Source organism: Lonchura striata, chromosome Z (genome assembly GCF_050655825.1).
Source record: "Lonchura striata isolate lonStrDom1 chromosome Z, ASM5065582v1, whole genome shotgun sequence".
NCBI lineage: Eukaryota > Metazoa > Chordata > Aves > Passeriformes > Estrildidae > Lonchura > Lonchura striata.
In genome coordinates this window covers 73,691,141-73,711,113 of record NC_140740.1, presented here as the reverse complement: position 1 = coordinate 73,711,113, position 19,973 = coordinate 73,691,141, and the positions used below count along the sequence as shown (strand labels likewise).

The 19,973-nt window shown below is 37.0% G+C and overlaps 1 protein-coding gene across 2 annotated transcripts in view; it reads left to right on the top strand.

Moving 5' to 3' along the window:
* CERT1 (ceramide transporter 1) overlaps window positions 1-19,973 on the top strand; it is an 80,869-nt gene that overhangs the window by 41,576 nt on the left and 19,320 nt on the right. For both annotated transcript variants that reach the window (XM_021531823.3, XM_021531824.3), the window contains exons 4-7: window positions 9,343-9,450; window positions 10,209-10,347; window positions 11,278-11,361; window positions 16,796-16,953. In XM_021531823.3, coding sequence (XP_021387498.1) covers window positions 9,343-9,450; window positions 10,209-10,347; window positions 11,278-11,361; window positions 16,796-16,953 — 489 coding nt within the window. The remainder of the gene's footprint in view (window positions 1-9,342; window positions 9,451-10,208; window positions 10,348-11,277; window positions 11,362-16,795; window positions 16,954-19,973) is intronic.

Below are 19,973 nucleotides of genomic sequence, written 5' to 3'. Positions count from 1 at the left end.
TTTCCTATTACACAGAGGGTGTTCACTTTCAGCAAGTAAAAGCAATCTGTTTCTTTTTGCATCAGTGATAATCTGGAGGTTGGTTTTGTATTGGCAAGTGAGTTTAATATCTTTACTGATATGTTTGTTAATATTGTATGTAATATATTGTAACTTAATAGTTTAGTTTTCAAAGATGAGTTTTCTGGTTGCATTTCATAAAACAGTTTTACAAACTCCCAGATAAGCTTGTATATACTTAAGTACTATGAATACAGTCAATAACTTATTTCAGACAAATTATGTCTGTACCATTACTTCATGACTTTAAATGGGTTTGGTAGGCTTTAACTAAAACCTTTTTTCTTCTAATGCTTCTCAAAGTGAGCATACATACAGGGAAAACTAGTTTAGTGAGGACCTGTATATGAAGAAATGCTGTGCCTATTTGTCTAGCTGGTATATAAAAGTGATTTTAATGATGAGTTGTGTGTTTGCAGACTACTGACAGAACAGCTGAATGTAAAGAAAAATCTACTTGGGCATGGTGCTTGAGACACATGTGCCAAATGTTCTGATTCGAGTATTAAACATCTTCTAAAGCTAAATTACATTGAGCCTAACCACTTCTTGTCAGATGAAGTTCTAAAAATCTGAGCCAGAACATTTGTCAGATTGATTTGGTATGATGTCTTTGGACAGTTTTAACTGAAAATGAATGTGTTCTTAGTTGGTTCATTGTTTTGAACTGTCTGAGAAGTCTGACTTCAGAATAATTTTTTTAATCTCTATTACTTTATCCTCTCTAAGCAATGTGTCTCAAGTGTAATTATAAAGGCTAAAGGTAAAACTGCTCTGGTTTTAATTGTCTACCAAGAAAAGGAGGTTTCTATGCCCAGGGAAGCAGAAACAGGGTAAGGGTTACTGTTGGTCAAAGACCACTAGTAACCTCCAGCGGTGTCTGTTTCCTTTTCGCTATTTCCCTCTAGTGGTCACACACGATACTGACTTGGGGAGATTAAACAGATGAACTGGGACTAACCCAAAAGTGTATGAGTGACTTAATAAATGTGTGTATGGCAACTTAATTTTCCCAGTCCTGACCTGTTAGACCACAGAGTACTGTGAAACCTCGTGACAAAAGCATATACTCTCATGTTTTGAATTGGTGATTCACCAAGATTTTGGAAATTATCTGAATTTTTATTCTTTTAGACAGCCAAACGTGTCTTTTACATTAAATATACAAAGCTTTTAGGTTAGATAAAATCATAATCAGAGTTTGCTTATAAAGTTTTTTGATACGACATATACTTTATATGTGTATCTTTGCACTTATGTATCTGTGGCTAGGTCTTACATCTATATATGAGAAGTATTCAGATAATTTATCCCTTTAGCATTATGTTGGACTTGTTCTTAACTCATAGACTAAAATGAGATTTATAGAATCATGTGGTTTTATTCTTTAAAGCAATATTATTTTATTCTTGGTAAAACAATGTTTTCAGGTAACTTTTTTAGATCTTGGTAAGCCATCGTGTATCGAGTATTTCATAGAATTGCTAAGATTGAAAAAGACCTTTAATATTTCCACATTCAGTTGTCAACCCAGTGCCACTACGATGCTCACCACTAAAGCATGTTATCAAATGACATATCCACACATTTTTTTAACACTTTCAGGTATGGTGACTCCACCACTTCCCTGAGCAGTATATTCCAGTGCTTTACAACCCTTTCCATGAAAAAATTTTCATAATGTCTAAACTTAACTTCCCTAGCTGCAACTTGAGGCCATTTCCACTTGTCCTGACACTTGCTGCTTGGAATAAGAGAATGACACCTATCTCATCACAGCTTCTTTTCTGTAGAGAGTGATAAGGTCTCCTCTAACCCTCCTTTTTTCCAGGCTGAGGTACCCCAGCTCCCTCAGCCACTCCTCATCAGACTTGTGTTCTAGACCCTTCACCAGCTTCATTTGGCTTAAGATCTTGCAAATGTTGCTTCCTATGTAGACTGTGGCAGGCACCTCAGGTAGAGTACAAGGATGTTGGTAAGTCATGTAGAGAAAAAATCAGAAAGGGGAAGCCTTAGCTAGAACTCAGTCTGGTCACTGCTGTATAAGAGAAGATGTTTTTCAAAATGCATTAACAACAAAAGGAGGGTCAAGGAATATCTTCATCCTTTAATGGGCATGTGGCTGGGGAGCACTGTCACTAAGGATGAGGTACTCAATACTTTCTTTGCCTTAGTCTTTAACAGAGACGGGCAAGCAGCTCCCTGAGCTGCTTAACAGGAATGGGGATCAGAATAGACTTCCTGTAACTCAGTAACTCAGGAGGAAGTGACTGTCCATGTCACTTAGCTACTCATAAGTGTATAGGGCCAAATGAGATTTACTCAAGAGGACTGAGGGAGCTGGTGAAATACCTCTCCAAGCCACTCTGCATCACTTATGATCAATCCTAGTTTAACCAGGGACACCCCAGATAACTGGAGATTTGCAAGTGTGGTGCCCACCTCCAAGAAGGGTCAGAAGCAAGATCTGTGGAACTACAGCCTGTCAGCCTGACCTGGGTGACCTCAGTGCTGGGGAAGGTCATGGAACAGAGTATCTTGAGTGTGATGACTGGCACATACAGGACAGCCAGGGCATCAGGCCCAGTCAGCATGGATTTGTGAAAGGCAGGTCCTGCCTGACCAACCTGATCTCCTTTTATGTGACAGGGTGACCTGCTTAGTGGATGAGGGAAAGGCTGTAGGTGTTTTCTGTCTAGACTTCACTAAAGCCTTTGACAGCATTTCTGATACCATTACCCTAGAGAAACTGTCAGCCCATAGCTTGGACAAGTGCACTGTTCATTGGGTAAAAAGCCAGCTGGATAGTCAAGACAGAGAGCGGCAGTGGATGGAATTACATCCAGCTGGTGGCCGGTCACCTGTGCTGTTCTCAGCACTGGGTCCAGTTCTGTGTTGTGTCCTTACAGACAGTCTGGATGAGGGGATGAAGGGCACCCTCAGTCAGTTAGCAGGTGACGAGTTGGGTGGGAATGTTGATCTGCTGAAGAGTAGGAAGGCTCTGGAGGCTGGACATTGGGAAGAATTTTTTCACTGAAAGGGTGATCAGATATTGGAATGGGCTGCCCAGGAAAATAATGGACCCTCTGGAGGTATACAGTAAAAGTCTGTGTGTGGCACTTTGTGTTGTGGTCTATTTGGCATGGTGGTGTTGGGTCAAAGGTTGAACTCAATGATCTAGGAAGTCTTCCCCAACTTGAGTGATTCTGATTATTTTCTGCCTGTCAGGCAGAGTGGTAGAGTTTGTCCTTAGATAATGATGCCTTCAGAACTGTGATACTTTATATCCAGTATCTTCATCTGTTTTTTGAAAGTAAAGTTACTTTTGAACAGAATTATTGCCTAGATAGTTTGAGTTTAATATATGGAATCTTTATGTTGTCGAATTGATGTATGATTAGAAAAGCATGTAAAGCCTCTACAGATGGCAGAGTGCTGTTGCATAAAGAGCTTTTAAACCAGACTGGAATTTGTTTCTAAACAAACATGGTTTGGACTCAATAGTAGTACTGGTTTTTATGAATCTTCAACCTTGGACAACTTGAGCAATCTGAAGCTGTATCAGGAACATGACACAAAGTTGCATGTCTTGGAGTCCCTTATTTGATAGAACTTTTCTGGTTCAAATGTGGAATATGTCAGTGAGTCCTGTTGTTTTTGAATGAAGTAGGTGTTGAGAACTGACAAGACCTACAGCAAGAAGGAAATAAGAGTAGTTAGTAGGTTCTGAAAGTGAAGAAAATTGTGTTAGTTTTAATACAGTGTGAGATACAAAACAAGAACTGTATTACAAGTAAACCGTTTTTCCCCCCACTTTTTCTCAAATTACTTTTAGGAGATGGCAACTTAAACAGCATGTGTTTGCATATATTTCCGTAGGGTGTGAGATGGTTTCCTTAAATTCTTTGTCAAATATGTTATGGAATGCAACAATTCCAACTTCTTTATCCTCCAGTGCTTTATGCCAGCCATTTAATAGAGATATCTATTCTGATGGCTAAATGTTTAAGAGATTACAGGGAAAAACAATCCATTTCTGAATTCAGCAGTGCCAAGGTAACTGGTATTTGCACTAGATGAACAAGGGACTTTGTGTGTTTTGCAGGAGCATTTGTTTTGGCAGGTTTTTTTTCTTATTGATACAAAGCATAGATAGCTAAGACTACATATCTGCTGATAGGTATGTTCTGTGTAGCTGTAAAGTTTTTTGTAGTCCATTTCTTTTAGTTCAAGTAAGAACCTTGCCTTCATCTGTACTTTGAGTTCTAGTTGCTTCTTGTTAGGAAAATGTTAATTCTGATTAAGCAAAGTGTAGGCCTCTCAAGTCTATATCCAAAACTGTCTCAGGCTTGCAACAAGTACCTTTTCACAAAGATGAAGAAACCCTCATTGCTATTAACTATGCTCTTTGGAAATATCACTGTGGTTGTTAGCCCAGGATTCTTCACCATAATACTGATGGTGGATACGTTTTCTGATTCTACAGAGGTGATATCATTGTAATACTTAACTATCTTCAGTTAAAAAATAAAACTAAACCAACAATTGGAGTAAGAGGCAGTCACTCCTTCCTTGCCATTTTGAAGGATAAGTAAGATTGCCTAAGTGCCTGTTAATTGTGAATATGGTGCGTGCCTTAGTCTCCTTGCTCTGTCCCCCTGTTGAGACAGGCTGGTTTATCCCTATGTGCTCAATCCCTGCAAGGCACAGGCTTTCTCTCCACTTAGTGGATGCTCCATGGGAGAGCTGGTTCTCAGACTTCTGCAGCAGTTTATCCTACTGCTCATCTGCTTGGCTTATCTGCCTTAGTTAGCACTTAATCCTGGCAACACTCCCTTCTGAATTTTATACTTTGTGATGATGTAGTAATATTTAATTTTTAATATAACTATTATGCAATTTTGTATAACTGCTAAAAAGACCAATGTGACTACTGCTTTCACTTGGGATCATAACTGTTCTTTTTTTAAAGGCACAGTTGCAGAAGTGTTAGCCTTAAACCAGGATCAGACAATATAATTAATTCATTCTTTAAAATGCGCTAGCTTTCAGAGCATGAAAACAAGCAACAACACTTCCTTTAGTGCATTGGGAACTGACGCCAAACCATCAGTGCTTTTTTTGATGGTGTCTAATAGAATGGAATTTATTAGTTCTTGTATTACAATACAGACCTTACCTGTCCCTTTTCTGACAGCCCAGATTCACAGGAGGGATAAATGTAGCCTCTCCCAGACTTGCTTATATTCCCATGACCCACGAGTACAAGCTGCTTTAGTTTTATTACTAAGTATACAAAATGTTGCGGTTATTGTCAGCTTGGGTTTTGGTACTTTTGCTCAGTGAAGAGTTTTATTTTTACATGTGTTTTTTTCCATTTGGAATTCCTGGGGGTTCCTCCTGTGCACATAACCTGGGTATTTACTATGAAATTGCAACGTATGTCTCTGCTGGAGGAAGGTTAAGTCTACATGTCTTTTCTTGTTTTTACAAATGCAAAAAAAGGTCAGATTAGAAGCTCTTTCCTTTTAAATAGTCATCTGCATTTGGGTTTGGAGAGCTGTGGGTGGGGAATCACTATCTAGCTGCCCTGACCTGGATTGTGGAATTTCCATCTCTGCCTTCCTGCTAACTGCCACCTTAGTTTTGCAACCTTGAATTTCCATTGTCAGCAGCTTCAGAACAATTGAAAAATCAGACCTACAGTCACATGATAATTATATCTTTATTTTCAGTCCACAGAAATGCATCCTGTATTGCTCAAAGTGTAGTGTCTGTGTTCTTACTGTCTGCAATAATTTCCTAGGGTAGCCCTGCCATGGCTCATCCTTGCAGTAACCCATTTTTCTGAAGCATTTGCAGCAAGTCTAAAAATTGCCTTTGGAACATAGTTGTTTTACAGAGCTTATCTGCTTATTTTCCACCAAGCCTTTCATAGTACCTTCCAGCTCTTTTGTGTTACTACCTTTTCTATCTTCTGGTTTTCTTCATAAGATATCGTGGCTTGATCTTTTGGATGTTTGAGTGGGATTGAGTGTATTTTTACAAATACTGTAGGGAATGAGATTAGAGTCAGTGTGTCCTAATTATCTGTTCCATCATCTTCTGAGTGAGCTGTATGCCTTAGAGGGAGGAGCTGCCTGCTGGTTGTGTTATGTAAAATAATAAATAATTTATAATGCTAACTGAATATATCTGCCTTGGTGAACAAACATACATTGAAGCGCTTCACAGGTGCAAATTGAGACATAATCAAAAGAATTCCTTGAAGACATGTGAGAATAATTTGTTTTATTTGATTTTTTAACTGGAAGGACTTGACTGTGAATCTGTGCTTTATTCAAGGGTATTATTTACCACCTAAGGATAAGTGCGAGCAGTGAGAGAGATCTGTAATATGATTCTGCAAATACTTAGGTTTTTCTACTGAAAGCAGCTTTTCTGACATACTGCCTTGTTTCTGATACTATCATCTGCTCCAGTTAAAGGATCACATGAAGCTTTGGATCATGTGGCTCCTTCCTCCTATCTATTGTAACAAAAGGATTAATGGATTTCGTGCATTGGCTATGAAAGCTGAAGGTGTTGCAATTACTATCAAATGCCAATTTTTATCTAGCTTTGAAGCTGTGATGTATGCATGGAATTTCAAAGAAGTGCATCTTTTCACCAAGCATGGCAATTTGGCATTAGTGCTTGATGGTATGAATTGATACGACCTCTAGAAGTAATTTTGTTTTCAAGCAGAGACTGTTGATTTCTATCATATGAACTCTACCATCTTTTCCAGTTTTTTTCTTGGGAAATTAAAATTCATATTAACAGAAGAAACTTTGTCTACATTCCTTTTCTCAGTGTAAATGATTGTTTCTGCAGTGATTGGTTAACGATGATCTGCTTTGCAAGACATAAATGCGGCAGTGACCTCCTCTCGTTTAAATGTTGCGGTAGTAGAATGGTGGGGCTTTGCATGATTCATGCTTTCTTTGTTTGTGTTCATCTGCCTGCATGTGTCTGCTGTGAGCAGGATGGCTTGTCTGTGCATCAGTTAGAAATGAGTACTTATTTTCTGCTTCTTGGAAAAAACCAAGTATTCTCAATGTAATTTTTTTCTCCTCTTGGCTATTTGAACAAAATTGTCTGATACAGTTTTGTGAAAATGGTCTGTAACTGTACATGCTTTTGATTCATACTGTGTGCTGCTCAGTCTGCTCTTAATGCCTGCTGAATTTGCTTCTCAATAACAAATAGTTAATAATGTTGCACATTTTTATTGGTAGACTTCGCAAGCTGATATCTGTATCCATATACATGCTGTTATATGTATGATTCTGTAGCATGGATAAATTATTTAGGGGAAATAATAATCACAAGCATAAATGAGAGGAACAAATATTCTGCTGAAAAGTTACCTTTAAAAAGTCAAGCTTACATATTGATGTGGAAAGAAGGGTTGGGTTTTTTTCTTTCACCTTCAGTTTTTATTTTGTGAACTAAGTTAGATGAGCATTGACGGGATGCATAATATCGAAAGAAATGGATTTAATTCAGATGTATAATATGAGGTATCAGATTTTCTACTTACAAGTTTACAAGTATTCTTGGAAGTTCTAAAGTAGGACTGTATAGATGTGGCTTTGACTAAATCTGAAGTAAATAAATAAATCCAGAAATTTCACTTCCTAAGTTTAAAGCAAGGTATTGCATAGGTGTGTCTTTCTCACTTTCAGGACAAAATCAGAAAACACTTCTTATTCTTAGTTAAAATACTCTAACCTCAATGAAGTGGATATTTTGTCTACATTTTAAAATTGATATCCTATTAAAATAAAGCTTTATCATCTTTCTTAGAGTGTACAAGTTAGAGAGAAAATTGAATGAATTTTCACTGTCAAACTAACTATAATAAAAACATTGGATTGTCTTAACATTTGTGGCATATGCTTAAATAAATATTGAAGGTACCAATTAAACAGTGAAGTCTTTTTTATATTTGTGTTTAAAGGAATTTTAAAAGAAATGTTTCAAAGGATTGGATGATTCTTCCTTTCAGGTTTATGCTTATTAAATGCTTTTGAAACATAGCATTCATATGCCAAAACTCTTACTTGCAATTCAGACATACATACTTTGTTCCACTTTGCCCATATTCTTAACTGACACTTCAAAGACTATTTACCTTTCCCTGTTTTTTAACTTATCCACACTCTCCTGCCTTGTCAAAGCCTATACAGCTCCCAATTTTTCCACAAAATATACAATAACTGGAATTTCATAACTGCTTCTTGTTTGTTCTGTACCGTTTGTTTTGTCTCCCTTCTCCCTGCCCCATTGGAGTATTGGTGTTACTGCAGAATTTATTTCTGTCAAAGGTCCTTCACTGTTGCCTCTGTCTACTTGATCAAACTCATCTACTAGTAGTATTTCATATATTATTCTGAATCATCTGGTTTTTTTTTACATTCTCTATCAGGATTTTTCATCCCCTTTGCTATGCACATAATTTACATTAGCATTTAGAGAAATCTATTTTCCTTCAGTTACTCAGTATCTCTTTCTGTTTGACTTGTAAGGAAACTTGTCAAAATTTATTTTTGATCTTATAAATGTTATTCTAATCAAGCTGTTTTTCTTTTTTCGTTGTTTAGTTAGTTACTCTTATTGTATCCTCTTAGTGTCTTACCTTGTTTTATGTAGACTTTTGTTCACATGAAATATTATTTTCAGTCTAATAGAAATAATTTTGCTGAAGAAGCCTGAAACAGGAAAAAAAACTTGATAGAAGTAATTGTCTGATTTTCTTTCATTTCTATTTTATTGCTTTTAAAAAGACAGTGGTACTATTTGTATAATTGGATGGATTGACTGAAGCTGATTGTCTTGAGACTGAACCTGTTTAATCCCCCAATTAATTTTAGAGTAATGTATGTTTTTTTTAATAAGCTGTGTGAAAGTTACTTCTTAGGAATTGCATAAACCAAAATAATGAAACACTGTCCCTCTTTTAAACCATTAAATATATATGTTGCTGTGTCCTTTTGGGAAACAAATTTAGGTGACAAATTACTTTACAAATTGATTTGATACTAAAAAATAAGTCTATAATAACTTCACAGATACTACATCAACATCTTAGATGCAGGCACAGTTTGAGTTATTTAAACCTCTACTGCAAAAAACAAATTGGTGGGTTTCAGAGAAAATTACATTAATCTTATTTTCATTATTTCTGTTTAATCAAAAGCCTCAGCCCTCTAGTTTTTTGTGTGGTTTGATTTTCAGACTGAATCTGGCTATGGATCAGAGTCAAGTTTGCGCCGTCATGGCTCCATGGTGTCTCTTGTCTCTGGAGCAAGTGGGTACTCTGCAACATCCACCTCTTCATTCAAGGTTGGTGCAAAAAGTTTTCCTAGTATTCGTGCATAAATAACATACAACTGGAAAAGAAATGACATGTGAAGACTCATTCACATAATTATAGAAATATTTAGTTTAAATGTTAGTAGTCCGTCATACAGATGGTACAGGAAGCTCATGCCTCTCATGCAGTCATCCCTTTTAAACTGTGGTGTCATCTTCTGTGGCAAGAAAATCAAACTTACGTGTTCATTAACTTTTTCTAGTTTACTTACCAGAATATCCTGGGCTCCAACTGGAAACAAATACTAATTCTGTAGCTTAATAAGTGTGATATAGCCCTGCCTGACAAATTACGGCTTTCCTTATGTCATGCATATGAATATTTAATGTATGAACTGAGTGTGCTCTACTTCTGGGAGAGCAGAAGAAGAACAACACAAGAAAAGGGAATAAGGATTGGAACAAAGATCTTAAGCTGGAGGTGACTGCTTTCAGGCAAATATGTGTAAAGCTGATAGCATGTGGAGTGCTCTGAAGTAGCAGGTGCAGTCAAGAGAAAACATTGAGACCAGTAGCAAAATGAGTAAGGAATACTTGGATATGGTTTCTTCTGACATTATTAACAGTATTTCATAATTGCTGATACCTAAAATGCCCTTAGTATACTTCAGTTTTTTCTTCATAGCTGCAGAAATTTATTTTTTGAAATTAAATTGTAGTTATACTGCTTTAAGCTGTTGTTGAGTATGTAGAAACATTTCAGGCTTTTTTTTTGTTTGTGTTCTCAGAAGGGCCATAGCTTACATGAGAAGCTTGCAGAAATGGAAACCTTTAGAGACATCTTGTGTAGACAAGTTGATACTTTACAGAAATACTTTGATGCTTGTGCGGATGCTGTTTCCAAAGATGAACTCCAGAGGGATAAAGGTAACAGAAGACTCTTCCCTCCACAGAATATAGCTTTTTAACAAGTAAACCTCTTGATATTGTTAATGTCTTATAAATAAAATATGTATCCTAAATTTAGTGTAGTAAAGGATCACTCATTTGCATAAATGCATAAATATATTAATTATTTTTACTTTGGAATTCAGATTTGATTTAAAATCTGCTTGATGTTAACCTGTAGCTGTCAACTGTACGAAAGCAATGCTCTTTTTAAGTGTTTTGTTTTACAATACCAATGCTAACTGTCATTAATTCAATTTATTGCTATTTCTTGCCTGTTATTTTGAAAAATAAATGGGTATTAGTTTTGATAGAAACAATACACTGTTAAAAGTCCAAAGTGCTGCCTTAAGTAATGCTTCTAATGTGTATCAGCTGGAACTAGAGCACTGAATGCACACTTGAGACCATACTAAACTACAGTGTGGATGTCTACATATCTCTGAATTGCTTATACCAGAGCACAGCTTGTCACTATATCTTGCACTCTACTAAGGCATTTATATTCATCCCTGTGTTTGTTCTGGCAGTGTGAAACTTTCTGCAGCAATAAAACACCAGAGAAGTGCAATTCCACTTTTTAAAAAACTTTTCAGTGTAGAAGATTAGATAGGTACTGAATCATGGCTCCTGCTTATCCACTTGTAACACAAAAGTATCTTGCTCTCACCAGAGAACTGAATGCTAAACTTCAATGCTGAGCAATGTTAGATTCTGCTTTTATCTGACATTTACACTGCTAGTGGTCTTGGATCAAAAAAGTAAACCAAACCCAAAAGGGAGGGGAGGGGTCATGACTTGTTATAGAAAAAGTGCTGGCTGACCATGAAGACAGTCTTTATTCTTTCTTGCACATCAAAGAACTAGAAAAGCTTCTCATTCCTATAATACATTCTCTCTCAAATCTAGTGGTAGAAGATGATGAAGATGATTTCCCTACAGTACGTCCTGATGGAGATTTTGTACATGGCAGTAACAGCACTAAAGAAAAACGTAAGTCCCAGTTTTTTCAGTGATGAAAATTAGAATGAATGGTATGGTGATACATCTGATACAAGACAGGTGTATTATGCTCTTTCCTAAGCAGAAAATAGAAAGAACAGCTGTTTAAGTGTATGTGAATGGAAGTTCTTAGTCACATTATAATTCTTTAGCAACTTCTAGTGATTCTCTGAGTTATTCTTAATTCACACAAATACTAATGCAAGTTTGTCAAGCTGGTATTTCCTGTTCTGTGTCTAAAGTAATTGTTGCTGCAAAATTGTGTTGAACCAGCTGCATTATTCAAATATTAGGAGCTGAGATTTTTTTAACATGTTATTGCAAGTGTTACCTGTTTTATGAGTTTGGTGGAATTCAGTTCCTTTCCACTTAGGGATGTCCCCCTATGGTTTTCACAGTATGTGGCTATCAAATGGTTAAGCCAACACTGTTGCTGATTCTCATTTATCATAATTTTAGAGCTTTTTTGATGTCCTTTTCATTGTTATAATGAATATAATACTGATTTTTATTCTTGTCATAAATGAACTGGTTATTTTACTCATGTAGCATGAGTACCATTTTACTGTATCCATGCAGGAAATGTGAAGAACTCAAATATTTAAGTCTTGCTGTTTGAGAAATCTGATTGTTCTGGCCTGGAGGAAGTTGCGTATGCATTTAAATTGTATTTGTATTTTTCTTAGACCTTCTCATGTTTTCTGACTGAAATAGTCTAGTGTTTACACACTCTACTTGTTGGCAATTCAGTTAGTCCTAGGGTATTTCTTAGAGCTGATTCACAAAGCTTTGAAGTTGCACCTCCAGTTTAAAGTGTGATGGAATCTTCCAAAGTACTCACCAGAAATGTTTTTAAAAATGTAAATACTTTCATGAAGAACCTAGAAAATATATGGCAAAATAAGCCTTTTCTGTGTCTTCTGTTTTCTTTTTAATTGGCTGTTGTTCCCATGTATTACATATTTCCTACTTGTGTTTAAGTGGATATTCTTGTATTTGGATATGCTTTTTCTAAAGTATATCCAAAACTGTTGTGATGGAAGAGGAAAGGAAAGGGAATGGAAGGAGCTTTTCAGATTACTTCCAGAATTCATCACATAAGTATATTTTTCTACTGAGGATTAATTGTAATGCTGATTTCAGAGGCTAAGTAACATAACATGGAAGTTTTGAAGCAAATGTAAACAGGTGTATTGTTCCACTAGCCCTGCTGTCTATAAGAAATTGTACTTCTTTTTTTTCTTTTGGAGAACTGTTATGTTAGATTTCAGAAAACTGAAAAAGCCTTCTTTGACAAATGCTAAGTAAGAGTTTAATTTTACTGTGTGATTCATTATGGAATAGATGTCTTTGTCAAAGTCAATTTTTGTAAAGTCATGTAGGAGTTTCAGCTTAATTTACCTGTAGAAACTATTTTCATATCTACATTGTTCTGGCACATCTGCAATATATATGCATATACTATGGGTAATGTCATTAGAAAAGTCTGTATTTTTAATGCAGCTGGTCATCAGGCTTTTGGGGACTTACATGCTAAGAAATTGATACTTGGTTACCTTAGTTATGGATACCTGTATAAACTCACTCACTGTGGCTCACTACAGGAAATAATTCTGCAACCCCTTGCATTTTGCAGAACTTCTATTTCCACTTGAGTCCTGTATTCTATTAAATTTCCTTTCCATCAATTATTTCCATGAAAACATTTATTCCCATTTCAGTTTTTCTGTGCCTCAGTCTGATTCTAATGGCTAAATTAATTAAATATTTAGTAGCTGAGTGCTGTAAAGCTGATTAGAAATGAATATTTAGACTCTGTCTTAAAGTGGAATTAAAAGTGATAGAGTGGGGGGTAGTAGATGTCTCAGATTGAGACAACCATGCTCATGTATTGGGCACAAAAAAAAAAGGTGGGCACTTCACGTTTTTTAAAGCTTAGTCTCAGAGCAGCTGTTAAGATTTTTTTTCTCAAATTTCAGGTTTTCTTCTTGAAGTTTCTATCTTGTCCCAGAAGGACTCTAACAATCTTCTTAACTGTAGCTTACAAGTGGTTGCCTGTTTATTCTGAGATGGTTCTGCACTCAGTGGTTTAGGAAATGAGGCATAGGTTCAACCTCTTAATCTAGCTTACTGTGATATGATGGTGTGTTTAAGCCTACTTTTCAAACTACTAGTGCACCAATCTAAAGCTCAAATTATTAGATTTTACACTGGCTTAAGGGGCCATATTGATATTGACCTTTGCAATTTGTGTTCTGGGTGGAAGGAGAAAGTTAATATAAGTATGGACATTGTGTACTGCTCTGAAGGTGATTTGGATAGGGAGGCTTCCTCTTTTCTGTGGTCTATAGGATCTTTAGGTGAACAGGTAGGTAGAGTACTATGAAGTTTAAATATACTGGCCACTTTCCAATTACAATATCTAGTAATTTGAACTGTAATAATTTATATAAAACACCAAGATAAGGTATCTGGCTGATGCATATTTGCCCACTGGGATCTTATAGTCAAGAATGTAGAGTCTTGATCTCTAAGTGTTCCCATTCATCCCTCAGGAAAGAGAACATATTTAGATTTAAATTTTCTAAGAATAGGAAGAGCAGGTGTAACCTACTTAAGAAACCACCTTGAATATAGAAGTTGTCTTTTGTACTGGAAGTATAACGATGGAAGAGGTACAAAGGCTGAAGGAGAGAAATTTGATGTAAATTACAGCAGAGATTTATGCTGGGATATTTGTGCTTTGAATGGAGGAAAAATACTTGCTAAAATACTGCTGAAAAACTGGGGTTGTTGTTAGAGGAAAACTAATCATATTGATCCCGTTGCAATCCACAGAAGATAACAGCAGTAGGCATCAAGAAATGGATCATGGGCACAAATGTTTTTCACTTAGAATTACTTCAGTGATGTAATACGTTAAGGGAGCATAAAATGGAAAAAAATGGAAGAACATCTTTCTACTTATTCTTTTTAGAATACTTTCCTGTTTCTCTGGAAAACAAATTTGATCAAAGAGTGGGAAGGTGTTATGAGCAGGATCTTGGGAACAAGAAGGGAAACACCTATCCTGACAGACACAGAGGTCTAGGAGAGAAAAGTTAAAGAGCTATTTTAAAGTTAAAGAACAGTATGAAGAATTCCTTGTATGAAACAAAAGAGAAAGCAAGTCAGAAATAGAGCATAGATGGGATAATGAAAAATGAACTGCTTGGAAGATACGTTGAAGTTGAAGTTGAAGATATGTTGAAGTTAGAGTGGGAGACAAAATTATCTTGCTTTTTTCAGTTGATGCAGTTTGATAACCAGAGAGCAGTTGCAACAGTAAGAACTCTTTCCTATAGTATCTACCTTTAAACACAGATCTCCAGATCCCTGATTTAATTTTGAAATAATCAATTTGTAGCTGACATGAAAAAAGTGTAGAAAAGGGATCAGAAATGTGTTTGGTCTCTGCAAATAAAAAATCTTCTCACAAGTACTTATAAAATGCTGAAGCTCAGTGGTTCCTGAAGTGAGGGTTAAGGTCATCTCCCAAAATGCTTCAGAAAGACAGATATTTCCTGTGATTAGGAATGAACCAAAATACTTCATCATAAGGAACCAGTTGAGTGACCATCTCTTTAAAGGAATAGGTTTTACATCCTTCTGCAAGGTGTTTATTTTTGCCCTTAATGGTAATGACTGAAAAACTTTAGGCACTGACTTTTAAGACTGCAGCTCTGCATCTATCACACCTACTCTGAGACTTAAGGAATGGATTAGAACTGTATGGAAGTATTAATGAGATGTGGCTGAGACCTAGAAAAGGACAAAAGTTCTCTCATTTCCATAAAAATATTTCCATAAAATATATTTCCATTAAATTCTACTGCAGAGATTTCTGAAATTATTTATATAGTGTTGCAGCTACTGGCAGTTTCTTCAGTCTATGTATTTCCTAAGTGAGAGAGAAAAATCACATCTGCAAGCATTACAGCTGTGTTGTTAAGCCTGCATGTGAACATAGCCTACACCAACAGGAGGAATTATTAGTGTGAAACCTTTTTTTAAGTTGTGAAGTATTATGTGCAAAGGTCTTGTATAATTTTAATTATTTTCATTGGAAACACTGCATCACCTCCTTGCGAGCTTATGCCACTGTAAGTCTCAGCCCCCTCTGTGCTCCCTCTCCAGCTGTTGGGGAGGGAGAGCTGCTTTGCTTATCATCATTTCGGAAACAGTTTTATTGTTCTCTTGCCCTTCTTGGTTTTTTCCCTCAGCCCCCATAATTTTTACTTTTTAGGCAATGTTCCTGATTTAAAAAAAAAAAAAGAAAAGCAAAAAAGCTGTATTCTATCATAGTATGTGTGCTTCTTTAGGTATTTAAAGTTGTGTGTAGTCTGTAATTACTTATTTGAAAAAGAGTTGCTTCCGAAAGGAGGGCATATAAAACCTCTAGAGACTTAAACCACTGCCGAAGACCATGTGATGATTACTTTCTGTTCCCAAAGTGCAGACACTGTTCTCTGTCATTACAGAATGGAAGTGCTTGAAAGTTCTGCTTTGCTCTTGCAGACAATAAACTTACTCAAAAATTAATTTTACTTTTTAAACTGTAAAAGTCATATGTTGACAAACTTACAGACTGGGGAAAAAATTATGTCAGTCCAGGTGATAAGTCATAAGCTTGCTCTTTGGCATTAGCAGGAGTTACTTTAACTTGCTGGGTTCAGTCAGCTTCAACTTGAGTTTTACTTCTGCTTTGTAATATTTTCTGACATTTATGTGCAGTGCTTGATATGTTATTATGTCAACCTACATACCAGTGTGACATATAATAGGTACTTTTTTTTGCACTCATTTTAAACTACTTGTTTAAATAGCCTTAGCAACAGATGGCCTGGTTGACAGCATGAGCAGTTCTTGGAACTGTAAAACTCACAGTACTTGGAAAATTCAGCACATTTGATGCTTTTATCTTATACCTTTTTACTTCAGTAAAATCTGTAATTATATGCTTAAAAGAACCTTGAATTATACATTTTGGATTTGATGACATTTTGAAATTGTTCCTTTCTTAGTGCTGAGTCTGATATGTTTTAAGGTTGCTCTGTGTTAATTAGGCCCCATTTCAAGCTGTCAAACTACTATTGTTACAAACTATTACCACTCCCTCCACCCACATGATTTGCGAGTGCAGGGTTAATACAGCATTACAAGCAGGCTTGAAATACAGTGTAGCAAGATGAAGCTGCAAGGCTCTGTTTTGCCTTTCGAATATTTTTCTTTATCCTGTGGATAACTGTGGACATTATTGTCACTTTAGATTTTTATTTTAAAATTAATTTTGTAGCCAGTCTGTTGTCTTCAAATATAACACATACATGTGAAGTGCTTGTTTGATTAAGGGTAGCTATCAGTGATCTTATATATGTGTTTTTAGTGTTTCCACATGTGACACCCAAAGGCATTAATGGCATAGACTTTAAAGGAGAAGCTATAACATTCAAGGCAACTACTGCTGGAATCCTTGCTACACTCTCTCATTGCATTGAACTTATGGTAAAACGTGAAGAAAGCTGGCAAAAAAGGCTAGATAAGGTAAGATCATTTTCCTTTTACTTCTGTTGAAAAAAAAAAATCTCTTTAGCTTGAAATACAAATTTCAAATAAGCTGTTAGTAACTTTTGTACTCAAACAACTGGTTTTATTTTTATGTAGAGCATTTATTAACTTTAGATGCTTAAATTACTAACCCTATAAAATTTTAAGGAGCCTTCTTCTGACTGGTGATATTGTAGCTCTTTTCATCATAGTCTTTTTTTCACAGGACATATTCAGATAATAGTCCTATATTCTTTATATCTATAAAGAACCTGAAATTTTCTCATAGTAGTAAGTGTATTGCTTACAGCCTTCTGACATAGACCTAATTATCCATGCATGCAAAATGATGTGTATGTCTCTGAAATGTTTTAGTATGATAAGAGGTGGTGACAGCATTGGAGAGAAAAACCAGTTCTAACTTTATATGTCTCCTCAAGATAAAATTATTTCACTGTCCTCTAGGAGATTGGTGAGATTATTAAGTTATGCTTTATACTAATCAGTTAAATCTTCTGTGTCTTGTGAGATTGTCTGTTATTCTAGGCAGTGATAGTTCATTCTGAGCCTACTCAACCAGTGTAACACCTCTAAGGGTGCAGTGTCTTCTTGTCTGAGATCTGTTGTTGGAGGTGTGGCAGGTTGGATTTCAGGCTTTAATTTCTAGAATTTTGCCATTGCTGGCTGGTGTACACTGTAGCTGTTCTTCTGTTCTCCTTCCACCTTTAGATGTGGAATATACCGTGTATCTAATCTTACTCTATTTAGTGATATACTATTCAAAGAATGAACATATTCAGACAAAATATATCCATTTTTAAATCCTTGACCCTGTCTTCTGTATTGTTGGTGCATATGTCAAAGGCCTGGCCCTGTGTCACTGTATTGTGACTTCTGTCAACACTTCTTTACTGGTTCAGCTGAGCGTTTGGAAGAATTACAGCAGGTCCAAGACTTGAAGCCTGTTTGTAGAATCATAAAGGAGTTCAGGTTGGATAGAGACCTCAACAGCTTTCTCTTACTCTAACCTTCATCTTAAAGTAAGGACAGTTTGAGTCAGAGCTTTATCGAGGCTGTAGGCAGCCCAGCTCTTCTAAACAGGTCTGCTCCTCACCTGTGGTTAGAGTGAAAAAGTTTTGCCTTATATCCTGTTGGAGTAACTTTCATCCCAGTATCTGATGCTTATTTTTCAGCCTTCTCCTGTAAACTGTGAGGAGACTGGTTCAGTTTATTTGTTAGTGTATTGAACATATTGGAAGGCTACTGTTAGATGCCACAGCAAAAGCCTTCCCTGTGCTGGACAAACGCTCTTCATTTGTGTTGATGAGACTTTCCTCAGAGCATGTTTTCCTTGCCTGTAGTTCAGTATATTTTAATAAAGAATAATATGTTAAAATATAATTCGAAATTATTTAGGTTTGGGTTTTGTCACATTTTTGTTGTCTTTAAAGCACTTGTGGTAGATGCAAGTAATCAGTAAATTCAAGCCTAAATTTTACTTGAGTCTCATGGGACTAATACCTTATACAACATGAGTAAGTACATTTTAAAGGGGCTCACAAACTTCTTTCAACTTCTTTTCCCAGGAATTAAAAGGGCAAAAGCTCCTGAAACCTCAGAGTTTCCAACTTGCTCTGCTTTGGCAGACTTGCAACTTTCAAAAAGGCCCATTTGTCAGTGACATTTTCTGGGGTTTAGAGGACAGTCATGATATTAAGTACCTTAATTAGTGTATAAAGTATTACTTTGTATTCCTTTCTATGCTCACCTTCTGAAAGAAGAGATTTTTTCTTGCATGAAATTAGAACTAGACTTGTGGTGGGACAGCCTTGGCAGAGAGTGAAAAGCTTACCACCTATTCAGCAGGATTAGAGAGAAAAGTAGAATGAGAAAGCTCATGAGTCAAAAGGAAGACAGGAAGATTGCTCCCTGGTTTTTATCACAGCAGAACATTCTTGACATGTGGTAAATCAATTTGTTGCTGATTTAAAATAATGGGAAGTTAATGAACAACAGAAGAACAGCAGAATACATTTTCTTACCCCTTTTCCCGAGCTTATCTTAATTACTTTCCTGTAGGCTCCTCCACCTAGAATCATAAAATCATTAAGGTTGGAAAAGACCTCAAACCTTATCAAGTCCAATGGTTAACCTAACCCTTCAAGGTCCACCAGTAAACCATGTCCCTGATTGCCACATCTACACCTTTTTTAACATTGCCAGGGTCGGTGATACCTGCACTTGCCAGAGCAGGGCAGTCTGTTCCAATGCTTGTCTGCCCTTTCAGTGAAGAACTTCTTCCTAACATCCAGTCTAGTCCTCCCCTGCTGCATCTTGAGACTCTTTCCTCTTCTGTTTGTGCTTGTTACCTGGGAGAAAAGACCAACCCCACCTGGCTACAGCTTCCATCTAGGCAGTTGTAGAGTTGTAGAGAGTTACAGAGTTGTAGAGAGCTCTATTGCTCTTCTCTGGACGTCATCTCAACATCCTTCCTGAAGTGAGGGTCCCAAAAATGAGCACAGGATTTGAGGTGTGGCCTCATCCATTCTGAGTACAGAGGGACAATAGTGGCCTGGTCCTGCTGGCCACACCATTGCTGATCCAGGCCAGGATGCCATTGGCCTTCTTGGCCACCTGGGCACTGCTGGCTCATGTCCAGCCACTGTCACCAGCACCCCCAGGGCCTTTCCAGCCCCTCTGCCCCAGCCTGTGGAGCTGCCTGGGGCTGTTGTGATGGAAGGGCAGGAGCCAGCTCTGGGCCTTGTTGAACCTCACACCATTGGCCTCAGGCCATGATCCAGCCTGCCCAGATCCCTCTGCAGAGCCTTCCTGCCCTCCAGCAGATCAGCACTTCCACCCAGCTTGGTGTTACCTGCACACTGCCTGAGGGTCACAGGTCACCAGTGAGGGCATTAAACAGGACTGGCCTCAGTACTGAGCCCTGGGGAACAGCACTGGTGACTGAACACCAGCTGGATGTAACTCTGCTCACCACCACTCTCTGTGCCCAGACATCC